Consider the following 13,662-nt stretch of genomic DNA (forward strand, 5'->3'; position numbering starts at 1 on the left):
CAGAAGAAATGCAACAAAGGCATTATAACTTTGGCACTTTTTTTGTCTCTTTATTTTGCAGACATTGCCATAGGTGCACCATTTGCAGGAAAAGACAGCAGGGGGAAAGTGCTCATTTATAATGGAGTCAGGAATGGGTTAAATCTGAACCCTTCCCAGATTCTTAGTGGTATGTGGGCCTCCCAATCCATGCCTGCGGGATTTGGTTTTACACTGAGAGGAGACTCTGACATAGACAAGAATGATTACCCAGGTAAGATGCTTCCACAAGAGAGAGGATTTCATCCCTTCTTCCTCTGGAAAATGCATCATTCTCGAATTGTTCTTTTTGGAAGACAGAGGTCAAAAAATAGACTAGGCATAGCTTGTGTAGTTCTAGCTTTGCTTCTCTGAGAATTTGAAACGGGACAAAATAAATACTCCCTTTCCTGTGAAGAGAAATCATCAGAAATGCAAGAAGGGCTGAAACCGACATCTTAACACAGTACTTTGGTCGTTTTTTAAAGAGGTTCTTTTCTATTCCCTGGCAAAAAAAATGTGAATAAAAGAATTGCTTATCTACTTGTTGGTTGGATTTCTTCTGATAATGCATTAGTGATCGCACTGCTTTATTTTTAAAATTTATTGTTGCGGACATCTTTATGCCATCTCTCTAGAGTCCTGCTCAAGGCAGTTTCAATTAATATCAGAAATTATCAATACGAAAACACAAAGGTCATTAAAACAAACCATTATATAGAAAGGAGTTGGTCCCCCTCTAATTTGCAGTTATTGTATTAGAGAGTTGTTTAAACTTGGGTTGTTCATATGTGAATGTAAAGTGAATAGGTTGGATCATGCCAAAAAAACTCTACAAATTTAGGATGGAAGGATTTTCACTGATTTCCTTCCTCCTGCAGCAAACCTCCAGTTCCCCCCAAACTACTCGCGGGGGTCCCCAATCTATTAAAAGCAGCATTTCAGTGATCATAGGTGGGGAAGTTGTCCTTCTGCAGACAGAAATCCTTCCATCCACTTTGGGCAAACATTTGTCTTGCAAGGTTATGTGCTCCATCCCCACTTCCCAACCAGAAGCAATGATAATGCTTGTCTACCTTCCATAGTTCTTGCAACTGAGATGCATATACCACCTAGAAAAACCACCATTTAAATATTAATGCTCTTATATTAACTATTAAATGCTGTTCGTATCAGATGACGAAAGAGATGTTCTTTTTTAGTCTTATATATTCTTCTATGCCTGCTTGTCCCAATTTTTCTTCTAATTAGTTTGGTTTTGAATATTTTCTCTTAATAATTAATATTTCACTGATGTCATCTGGTATTTATCAACACTGCTTCACTATTGCGGCTTGCACTCTTTATTTTTGAAGTGGAGTTTATCCAGTTCGGGGCAGCGTTCCAACACCATCTGTAGTCTAAATGCGCAACATCATTTTAATTTGATTCTCTCCATTTTCCTTCTCCTCTGGGATCAAGCACACAGCAGACCACAACATTTCTCTTTGTCAGGATTTAGGAAGGCTCTCTGCGTTTGTAACATAACCCACACAGTAGAACTCCTGTAGTCCAAGCCTTAGATTGTTTTGCTGGCATAAGCCCTACTGGAATTAATGAGACAATACTGGATGAAAATTCAGAAGAATCTTTGCCACTGTGCTCTATTAACCTACTGTACTAATGTTTTTGGATAGTTTATGTTTAGTGACTGTTTCATTGATCTCTCCCTCCCCCCCCCCCCCGCTTGCTTTATTCCAGCTGGCCAAGGTTGTGGGTTTATGTTCTCATCTTTATTGTTCTTTGCAAGAGGACGATGAAAATAGAAGGATTAAAATGTGCAATGTTGTTTTTTACCTCCCTTTTGGTTCTTTTTGTACAGCAAAGGCTGCTATCTTAAGCCTGCACACACAATTATATTTCAATGAAATTTACAGGACTTGGTTCCAATTAGATCTCTTTGGGACTGGGATTTACTTAGAACGTGTCATACACTAGAATGCTGTGTGAGTTCTATGGAGCTCTAGATTGAAAATGCTTATATCTAGCTTTGGAAATGAATAAGGGAATCCTTTTTGATGAAGATAGTGGTGTATAGTAGCACAATTTATGACACTGTAGTAACTGGAAAAGAACTATAGGCAGAGTAAACATTTTTTGGGAGGGTGTGTGTGTTTAAGTTCCTTACCATTTGCAGAAGTAAAGTTTAATAAATTGGATGCTGATGATTGATCAAAAACAAAAGTGGAGGCAAGAACTAAGAATGAACTTGAATGGGTTATTGGGCCAGTCTCCCATTGAAACTAGACTGGGTCTCTATTTTTTAGAACCCATTACAGATCAGTGAATTTATTACAACTATGTTGCTTTGTATTTCTGACACACACACATACACAAATACATGCTCATTTTTGTTAGAATTGTTGTGGTTATAAATATTTAGTATTACTAAACCAGTTCCTGCAGAAGTGGCATACAAATTTGCTAATAAATAAATATATGATTATAGTTATACAGAAGTTAATGATTAATAAATCATTTATGTACTCCTCTTTTTGTTTCCTTTGCTTAACAGATAAACTTGTATGGGGTAATTTTCTAATTGAATTCACTTTTGTCCTTTGCAATAATCCATTAACTTTTTTTCTGATGGGATCTGTTTCTCATCTTGACTATATTAACAGATCTAGTTGGTATTAAAACACCCTTCCATTTTAATCTTAATTCATTTTATGATGATAAGCACTGGAATGAACGTTTTGGTGTAGAGAATTGTGCCAGAGATTACCTTAAAATTCCCTCCCAGTCTTACAGTTTTTAAAATAATAATTATATTGGAAAAGAAAATAATCTGCCAATATGTTCCACTTAAAGACATGCAGTTAATTCTGAATAAACCTGTTCAAGCCAATGCAAACTAAAAAATAAATGGTTTGAGGACAGGAGCTTTAAAATATTTTGAAACTGAATCTTTCAAGTAGTTATTGAATTTGGAGAACCTAAATGGATATATTTGTCAGATTTAACAGAAACACCCATACTTAGTAGGGAATTTGTTTTGCTATGGTTAATAATTTAACGTCAATGTCTGCCTTGAAAATTATCCTGGAGCAGAGTCCAAGGTCAAATATTCTGACTGCAATATGCATTCAGTGTTGGGTTTTCTTGAATATCAATTGGAGAGGCACTTCAGCTTTCAAATCTGAATTTTGGGCTTAACTGGACTCTTATCAGATTTTTAGTGAAGTTCTGAAATAAGAAACTCAACATAATGAATGCAAACACATCAATGATTAATCTTCTCAATGTTGATTTTTGGTGTCTTATGTTCTGGGGCACTGCAGAGCTGAAAGAAAATAGCCAAGTAAATTCTAAAGAATAATTTAATGCAGTTACTTTTGGCTTTTGACACTTTCATCTAGGGATGGGCAGGAAACTAAAAAGAGCAATTCGGTTTGGGGCAGCCCATGAACTGAACCCCAAACCAAGTCAAATGCCTCCCACCTGAGCCGATCTGGCAAGTTTGGTTCCCCCTTGCTGTGGTTTGGGGAAAGGAGAAGGAATCACCCAGGAAGAATTAAATGGCCACCAAACATTTAACCATTTTGTTTTGCTCCCAGCCACTTCGGGGGGAGGGGAGCAAAATGAAAGGATTAAATGACTGAGTGAGTCCGCCAGTCAGCTGTTAGGTTTAAATGGCTGGCTGCTATTTAACCATTGGTTTCGCTTCCCTCCAGGGCATAGCCTGCATTTTTTTTCTTTGTTGTTCATGGCTGAGCCGGTGAAGCAGCAGCAGCCAGAGCAGGGAGAGTACCACTGCAGCAGCAAAAGAACCAGGCGAAGAGGAAGGAGGCAGAGGAGCAGGAGACGGAGGAAGTCATGTGGAATAGGATGGGGGGGGCAGATGGAACTGCTGGCTGCAAAGTTGGCAGGGTGGGGGACAGGGAGGTGAAAGGAAACCTCCCCCCCGAGCTTGCACTCAAGATGCAGTCCCTTCTTCACTCTAAATTTTTAGGGTTGGCTGCCTTGACTCAGCCACTTTCAGAGCCTCCAGCTTTTGCCCCTACCCCAGAAGCTTCAGAGAAGTGACAAGCCTCACAGTCAATGAGAAAGGGTGACTCCCAACTTTTACAATCCGGGCTACAGCCCTGATTGCAGCTGCATATTTAAAAAGTAAATGGTCCATTTTAAAGATATGGCTTCTTAGCTGTGTTTCTTAGCAGTTTACAGATATTTTCTATTCAGTCCCTTTGGGAGGAAAACTCTTAAATACTTTTTTTTATTTATTTGGGTATTTATCTTGCTTTCTTCCAAATCTGTTATGTCATTTAAAATCTAAAGTGTAAGGTCTAGCAATGCTGTCTTATTAGTATACATTTGAATCATCTATGCATGACATGTGAAAGCATCCACCAAGCCACTAAAAACATGCCTTGATAGTTTTCTTATTCATTCAGTGGTCAGTCACACAAGAACTTTAGCCAGCTGTTCATCTGAGCAGGCCATCTGTAGACTGTGACATGGTCTGGTCTTTGGCCTACCAATTCAACAGTGTGGTATTTCCCAGTTTATATGGAGGACCCAAGATGGTCAGAAGAAGTGCAAGAGAATTCTGTGTTTTCAAGTCATTTTTTTCTTCCAGGATAATGAATCTCACTAGTGGTGCTTTTCTCAGGCCCGTCTCCCTTCTAATTCTGGAACTGGCACTGCCTCTCAGTCTACCTACAACATCTTCATGCCACAATTTAGACCTGTGTTCTTGGGGTCTACCTTGAATTTAATCATTACGTATAGAGAGCTGTAAGAGATGTGATTCTTTAAGAAAACAATGGCACAATGCATTACGAACTTGTGGACCTCAGTGCCATTGAATGGGGTGATGCCCACAAATGTAGATGGCTTAAAAAAGGTATTAAATTAACGGGGCTTTTTTTGAGGAGGAGCACACAGGAACTCAGTTCCAGCCGGTGTGACATCAGGGGTGTGTGGCCTAATATAAAACTGAGTTCCTGCTGGGCTTTTTCTATAAAAAAAAGGCCTGTGTGAAACAATGGTGATGGCAGGGGGTGTGGCCTAATATGCAAATGAGTTCCTGCTAGACTTTTTATGCAAAAAAAGCCCTGATTAAATAAATTTGTGAAAGACTAATCGATGATGGCTGAATGATACCTTCTTGTTTCAGAGACAGTATACCTCTGGATGTTCATGTTTTAACCACAGTGATCCTGCTGTGAACCCTTTAGGATGTCTTGCTGACCACTGAAGGGAACAAGATGTTGGACTAGATACCGCATTGGTCTGACTCATTAGGGTTGCCCTTATTTCATTCTTATGTGGTAATTGGGGGAGGAAGAAATTCTAAAAACACCCCAAATTTACTCTTCTGCATATCCAGTTCATCAGTATTTCCATCTGCTAAGTGCATCAAGATCTACAGCAGGAAGAAGCCCCTTGCTTAGGCTTCTTAACAGCAGGGATTTTGTGGGATTTAAAGGTTTGGGAGAGCTGTAAACCTGTTGCCAGCAATTCTGCACCTATGGAGTTTTGACTGAGTGATTTATTTTATTTATGGAATGGCTCAGAAGAGGGAATTAAGATAAGTGTAAGAATGGAAGAGTAGGAATAGAAAAGGAAAATTAAGCTTGGAAGTAGCTTCCTAAGAGCTGCAGTTGAGAAAATAAATGGATGAGGGCCAGCAGTAGACAACATAGTTTATTGCCGAGTTGTTTGCAACTGTCTTATTGTTCTGATTTATCGAAATTCAATGGCTATACATTTACACTATGTATTTATATATTAGGGGCAGATGCAATGACTGTGATGTTCTTTGAATTTATATGAAACAGTAGATATAGCTGCACTGCCATCTGCTATATTTTTTGGAGAGGCAGGGAAAAGTAGGATCAGTAGGGGGACATAGTATTATGGATAGAGTAGTATAGTGGTACGGGGAGGGTGTTGGATTGAGATGAGAGAGGCTCACCTCGACTTTGGGCCAGTCTTTCTCTCTCATCTTAACCTTTCTCACAGGATTGCTGTAAGGTTACAGTAGAACAGGGGGGAGAATAATTTATCCTGCCCTGAGCGCCTTGGAGGAAGGGTGGGTTAGAAACATAAATAAATCCTGTAGAGAGTGTAATTTGGCTTGAAAAGTGGTCCTGTATAACCTATAGTACGAAGACTGAGTCGTGGAACAAAATGGAGTGAATTGGGGTGCATTGTTCATTTTTATTTTTATTTATAGCCTGTCAACCACAGTCACAGTTCTTTTGATGTTTACATTTTGCTCCATTTTTGGTTTCCTGTACAAATGCTGCAATGATGACAACACAGAACTATAGGCTGGGGGATACACCTGCCATCTAAGCAATATGAGAATGTCAAAGCCATTTCCCTGGGCTGTGCTTGTAATTTGGTAGGGAAAGACAAAGACAGTTTCCCAGGTGCTCAAGCAACCAGGTGACTCTTCACTGACCTTTACTGTGCTGCACTTCAGACCAATACCACAAGACAAGAAACATTTGCAACTAGGTGATGAAGACAGGAAGTATTTTGAGCAATTGGGTGATGCTCACTGTCCTATCCTGTCCTGTGGCCTCTCAACACAGCACAACACAACAAGAATATTAGCATTGTCTGTTTGCATAAGACATGTGCTTCCTTGCTCCTACACAATGGTCGGCTTCATAGTCTCACATCATTAGTAAGCAATGGCATAATTGAAATCAACTATGGAGTCAGTGAATGAGACTACAAAGTTACAGAGAATTTTTCAAATATTATTGATGATTTAGGAATCTTATGCAAGTCCAACTGCAACCCAGCCTGCTGAGGTTTAACATGGCACAGGATGAATGCAAATTGCCATTCTAACTTTCCACAGTAGGTATGTAGCCACTCATTAAACCAATCAGGTGTTCTGCAGAATTTTACTATTAGCCTTTCCTCCCAGATTTCAGACTGTGGAGAAGCATGCTAAAATTTCCTTTACAGACAGCTGACTGATCAAGGGTAACATGCACCGTATGTTGCCACTTGGTCAGTAGCTGTCTAGATTCCCATTTTTGGAGGAAAATAGCATTATCTGACCGATGAGCTTGAATGAGCACTTCGCAAGCTAACTTTTTATTTTTTAGGTGAGTGTTGGTCTGAAGCAGTAGAACAAAGATTTTTCAGTCAGCTTATGAGAACATCATTACTTCTAGTAAATCCTGAACTAATCTGCTGGAGACCCCTATGTTTGTAAAGACCTCTTGTAATAAAAATCAGTCCAGGTTAGCTGAAAAGTGCTGCATTACATCACCTCCAAAAGCAATCCTATCCGACAAAGCCGGATTTGAATAAGGTGTGCACCAACATAGGCTGGGCTAGACAACAGAGATAAAAGCACAAGGTGTATGGTTGTTTGCCATAATTCCCACCCACGGTCCCTTGCAACACTGGGAAAGCTGGTTCCCAAGGCCCTGGGATCCATGTGGATTAACAGCCATGCAGGCTGGGAAACTGGAGTGAGTCAAAGGAAGGGGAGCCCTTGCCTACTTTTCCAAGTACATCTCTACTGATGGAAGAAGGAGGAGAGGCAATTTTGTTCCCTTTGCCTTCTTCACTTTAATGCCTGTCCCTGATTTGAGACGAAAGTCCCAAAAGCCCCAGTAACTGCTTTTCAGAAGGGACTGCTGAGCAGAGGGGAATGCAGAGAAAATCTGTACCTACTAGCACCTTCCACTGATGATTGCTGGATCCAACCTACAATGCTTTTATAGTAGCCATGTGTTTTGACCCTAACCCACAAACCCTGGTCAAAGAACATATTAGAAGCATCCCTTGCATCTGCTATATGCAGATGAGAAGGTATTGCACCTTGTTTATTGGGGTGGGTGGGGGTTTTTGGGGGGGGAGGAATTGTCAGTGGTTATTTTACTACTTTGTAAGCATTCAGTCATATCTTGGCATCAGTAGGCAGTATTCACTCTCTATATGTAAAGCAGGTGACTTACTCCCTTTAGGAGGCCTACATAAATACATTCTGTTCATTTTGGAAATCTTAAACCGCAGGCTCTGTTGGAGTTTCTTACAGCAATATCCTAGTAATGATTTATAGACAACCATTTCCTTAAATCAAAGCTACAGTGATTTTTAAATCTTTTTTTTTAGAAAAGTAAAAGTCTAGTACATGACATGGTATAATTCAATATTCAAGTTCATGAATATTTTTCTTCAGGTTTCGTTTGGAAGGAATTCAGTCCAGTTTTATTATTTTTGTTGTTTAAAAAAAAGCTCTGTAAACTTTGTCAAGCATTTTGATTTCAACTAGCAAAATGAGTCTGTAGCCTTTTCGAGGAAGATTAATGTAATGAATAAAGTGTTTCTGTATTTTTAGGATAAGCAGTCTGCCAGATACCAGATAATGTACACAGTTTGAACAGTTGATTTTGATTATTTTCTTTCACAGAATACAAAATGTTTATAAATTTCACTCATAATTTTGGCACTGTGAAAGTTTAAGCTATCCCAAAGCTAACAAGAAAACTTTCTGTTGATTTCTGTGGAAGTTAAAACTGGACCCTAAAAGGAAATTAACAATAATAATTACTGCTGCTGTCTGTGATCCATCTGATACAATGGGTGATAATCCAAGTCTGTTAAAATCAGATATCTCATTGACTTCAATATTTATTCATTTAAAATAATTATATCCTGCCTTTCTAGAATATATGAGGCAGCTACAAAGTATAAACATATATGGTTAAAGATATTGCTGAAACGCATAGATTAAGTTAAAACTTCAAGCCCTGAAACAAATGTCACCCCCAGAAGCCAGCCAGAGACATTCATTCACTAATTAATCAATTTTGTACCTTTTATGGAAGAGAACAAGGGTGGGAGCTTTCTGTACCATTTCTAGCAGGCTGTTTCAAAGTGTGGGTGTAAGCATTGGAAGTATCTGCACAGTGGCTCTAGAGAAGCCAGCCTCCCTGCTCAAGATTTGTAAATCAATGAGCTTCTAAGAGTACAAAGGCAAAGGAAAGGAGCCAACCTCCCAAAAAGAGGTGTCTGCCAAAAGTGAGGAGCCTGATTACCAGGAGTGGAATTCTAGCAGGAGCTCCTGTGCATATTAGGCCACACACCCCCGATGTAGCCAATCCTCAAAGAATTTACAAGGCTCTTTTTGTAAGCTCTTGGAAGATTGCCTACATCGGGGTGTATGGCCTAATATGCAAAGGAGCTCCTGCTAGAATTCCACCTCTGCTGATTGCCATAGTTGGTGCATATGTGTGGATTCCAAGTCACTAAGGGCATTAAAGGTAACAACCAACACCTTGCATTTTGACTGGAAACAAATAGGTAAGCAGTGAAGTTGCCAAAGTGTGGATGTAGTACGATCATAGTGGTATAAACCAGTCAATAATCCAGAGGCAGCATTCTGTATCAGCTGAAACCCTTGATTCATCTTTATGCTATGAACTCCATGTCAGAATGTAATGTATTTGAAATTGGATTCCAATTAGATACAGCCAACAGACTGAAGAAGATTCATTGAAACACTTTTGGAAATTAGCTAGAATTGGCCTGTTTGTGACTGAAGGAATTTATCAAGTATCCCTCTATCTCATGCTTTGAGAATATACAGGACCTTCTATTTATGGACAAAATTCATAGAGGGCCACTGGAAAAGCATTTACTTTTGTACTCAAGTTTCTGTAGTGTATTTTATGAGCATGGCTGTGTATATGGACTGAGTTTGATTTGCAATTGCAATGGGTTGTCTCACCACCAACTTTAATACATTTCTTGATATAAAGTATGAAATTAAATAGAAATTGCTATATGTGAATTAGTGATGGTGATTGCTTAGCTGATTTCTTTTGTGCCTTGAAGGTACAGTGGCATGGATCAGCATGGATATAGACTGTGCTTTTTAACATTCAGGCTTCCCATTATTCTTTATCCTTTTTATTTCTTCTTTCTTTTCTTTTCTTTTTTAGTTTTCCAGTTTCCATACAGGCAGCTTGTTCATAAACTAGAGGTCATAATATCTTTATGCTATGCAGTTGTATACAGGTGTAATTTGTGCATAACACAGAATGATGTCAGGAAATTTACCACTCTGCTTGCATGGTACTGTTCAGGAAGTCCAAAGTGTTGACTCTAGGATATATACCTGGTATATGGATATGTAAAGTTTCAGGGCAAGCAATGCATGAAGAAATTTAATGGTAAGATTATGCAAGGCTCATAACATGCTCCCTGCTGGATCAGACCAAGAATCTATCTAGCCTAGAATCCTGTTTCCGCACAGGCCAACCAGAAGGTGTTCAGAGGTTTACTATAGGTTCCTCATATTGATATCCCCAGTATGACAACCCTATCCAATTCTTCCTTCACAGGCAAGATTTTCCCTCTGTTTTCTTTCCCTGTCTGACTGAGCTGCCCTAGTAATGTGTTTTCTTCTTTCCTGAATAACTCTGACTATCCCACCATGTCACAGTCAGTGTTCCCTCTAAGCTAAGTTAGTGTGAGCTAGCTCACAGTTTTTAGCCTCTGGCTCACACATTTTTGTCCTAGCTCAGGAAGGATGGCCCCAGAGCAAACTAATTTATGCAGTAGCTCACAATTTTAATGCTGGTAGCTAACAAAGTAGAATTTTTGCTCACAGGACTTCAAAGCTTAAAGGGAGCATTGGTCACAGTATAATATTTTGGCTGTTTGCTCAGTCCATGAACTTGAGGGATGGATTGGGAGCCCCTGTTAATTTAAATGACACTCAAGATGTTTTTATATTCCAAATTAATAAGATATTTTATTCAACATCCGGGGGAAAGGTCAGGTGAATCACGGGTACAATTTTTGAGGTAACTCTGAGATAAAATCAATACATGCATAGACTTTTTTATGTTTCAGACTAATGAGAGTTTCTTAAGCTTTTCACAGACACTTAACTCTTTATGTTGAGAGGCTTTTGTTCCAGTGTTTCCCCAAACACTCCAGTACATTACTTTGAATATTCATTGACTCTTTTAGTCTCTAGAAGGCTGGTACATTCTTTCCAGTACCCAAACCTCTTCTTTTGAAACACCAATACTTTCTTGAGTTTTTAACTGACTTTTAAAGACTCCAAAGTCAGTTTCTAACCACACCAGACCAGGGATATCTCCACTCTTCAGAGCTAACTCCCTGTTTGATTGGGTAGGGAAATTCTCCTCTCCCTAGAAGATCTGTCCCCTTTCTTTGGTCCAAATGAGAATCTTTGCCTAACTTCCCAAACTTTCTTGCCAACTTTCCCACAGTACTCCATCTGCGTAAAACTGCTGTCAGCTAAGGCTGACATCAGAATCAGCTCAGTCAAGGCAGACTCTCTCAAGTCTTTTTCTGCTCAGCTGATGATAACAAATCAGATCACTTAGAGCATCCTGTCACTCAGGACTCTCTGTTTCTGTGAAGAATTAACCCTTCACAGTCCTTCAGCTGTTTGTACAGCATTTCTAAGCTTTTAAAAAGTGCAGTCTATCACACCCAGCAACTCACATGCAGAGGTATTCTGCATTTGAACATGGAGGCTGCGTTTAGCCATCACAGCTAATAGCTGCTAATGGATGGAGGGCAGGGTTTTGTCTGTGTACATCATGGACGCAAAGTGAATGAGAGGGAAACTAAAGGAATCTGGAATGCGTGGAAGCTATTTTAAAAATTTGAGATCTCCTGAGCAGTGGAGAGAATGCAGAATGTATGTATGAAGGAAGGACTTAATATGATCCTATGTTGGTGTGAAAGGGTATGGAAAGGTGAAGATAACCGAATTTTAAAATTAGAATGAACATTTCCCTGAATGTTCATGAACTTCTGTATCTCTGTGTGTGCATAATTTCATTTTCACTATAAATAATTCAGTCTTGATAAATGTTACACACTTTTGTATGTGTTCTGAGTATCCCTTTTTAAATTTTGCAGATTTAATTGTTGGTGCATTTGGAGCTGGAAAAGTAGTTGTTTACAGGTATGCACCATTTATTTATTGGTCTTTATCTGGATGTGAGTAAACTTCTCTCACAGCTTCCTTGTTTCAAGGTTATATTTTAGTTCTTAGCCTATCTAAAATTTCTTTATGGAAAATCAAGTTAATTATTTCAGAATGATTATAGCAATATGATGTAAAAATGTGTTGGAAAACTAACACTACATTTTAGTTGCAGACTGAAAAAAATGAAATTGTCTTTTTGTAGTGCTTTTCCCCCCTCTACTGTTCTGTGGGCAAGACCATCTGATGCATATCTGAAGAAGTGAGCAGTGACTCACGAAAGCTTATACCCTACCACAAATTGTGTTAATCTTTAAGGTGCTACTGGACTCTTTCCTACTGCTACAGCAGACTAGCATAGCTACCCATCTTGATATGTTACCTGGAAGAGTTACAGAACCACAGCTCTGTTCTGCAAATGGTGTATTCCTAGCATGCTATCTCTGCAGCTGCAATGGTCTAAGAATATCTGCATTCTTTTTCAAGGGGATTTTATTTTAAGAGCTCTGAATTAAAGGGATCCAGCTAATTGCCAGTAGTAGATTGGAATTTCCAAAGTACATTTCAGCCTTGTTGCTGTGGTGTCTGTTTCCAGCTGCTTTATCTATTACTGTATTATAATTATTATTTTTTGGCTTCAGGACCATTTGGCTGAAGATCTGTCAGCTACATTGTATCATAGAGTAGTTTTAAGAACTTTATCTTCCTCTCTTCCCAGATCATATTCAAATCACAAAAATGGAATGTGGCAAAAATGAAGTAAAATATCCCCCTTTTTCTCCTTCTGGAGGAGCTGAAATTAGGACATGGTGGGGATAAATACGTACTTTGAAGCATTTCCTATTTTTGCACCTGAAGGGACTTTGAGTGTAAACAACTTGGGATTTTTGTGAATTTTTAATATTTGAGTTGATTACTTGGATTGTCTACTCTGGCTATTTTATAGGGTTTAACAGGGCTTTATTGTAGAAAACAACCAGCAGGAATTAATTTGCATATTAGGCCACACACCCTGACACCAAGCCAGCCAGAATTGCGTTCCTGTATGTTCTTGCTCAAAAAAAGCCCTAGGGTTCAACATTTAGAATTTGGGCTGTAGGCCTTGTTGGAAAGCAGAGTATAGATTTTGGTGGTTGTGATAATATTAATAAACTCATATAATAACCTTTCCCACATTAGTGGACCTGTGTTTGTAGATCTACTTAGCTGATTTCTATTCATAGATATTGGGTTGGATTCAGATTCTTCTTTCTGTGAACCTAAGGGTATCTCCATTCACATCAGAGAAGTGAGCAATTTCTGTTTCCCCTTTACACTGTGAATTTCTGTGCCTTATTCCATACCCTGCCCAGTGCTTCCTTGACTCTTAGCAAAAAGGGGAAGGCTGGGAAATCTGTGTTACAGAGTGTTGCTATTGATTCTTCAAATCCAACCCATAGCACAAGTTTGGATTCTTTGTACAAAACACAACAAACGTGAAACATAAAGTGGGGCTCCTACATCTTTCCTGGGCAGGGGTGAAATTCTAGCAGGAGCTCCTTTGCATATAAGGCCACACATCCCTGATGTTGCCAATTCTCCAAGAGCTTATAAAGAGCCTTGTAAGGTCTTGGAGGACTGGCTACATCAGAGTTGAGTTGTGTGGCCTA

General features: G+C 39.1%; 1 protein-coding gene across 2 annotated transcripts in view; it reads left to right on the plus strand.

The window, feature by feature from the left end:
* Positions 1-13,662, plus strand: part of ITGA8 (integrin subunit alpha 8) — a 163,767-nt gene that overhangs the window by 59,294 nt on the left and 90,811 nt on the right. For both annotated transcript variants that reach the window (XM_060248426.1, XM_060248428.1), the window contains exons 13-14: positions 62-253; positions 11,947-11,992. In XM_060248426.1, the coding sequence (XP_060104409.1) occupies positions 62-253; positions 11,947-11,992 (238 nt within the window). The remainder of the gene's footprint in view (positions 1-61; positions 254-11,946; positions 11,993-13,662) is intronic.

The sequence above is a fragment of the Heteronotia binoei genome, chromosome 10 (genome assembly GCF_032191835.1).
Source record: "Heteronotia binoei isolate CCM8104 ecotype False Entrance Well chromosome 10, APGP_CSIRO_Hbin_v1, whole genome shotgun sequence".
Lineage (NCBI taxonomy): Eukaryota > Metazoa > Chordata > Lepidosauria > Squamata > Gekkonidae > Heteronotia > Heteronotia binoei.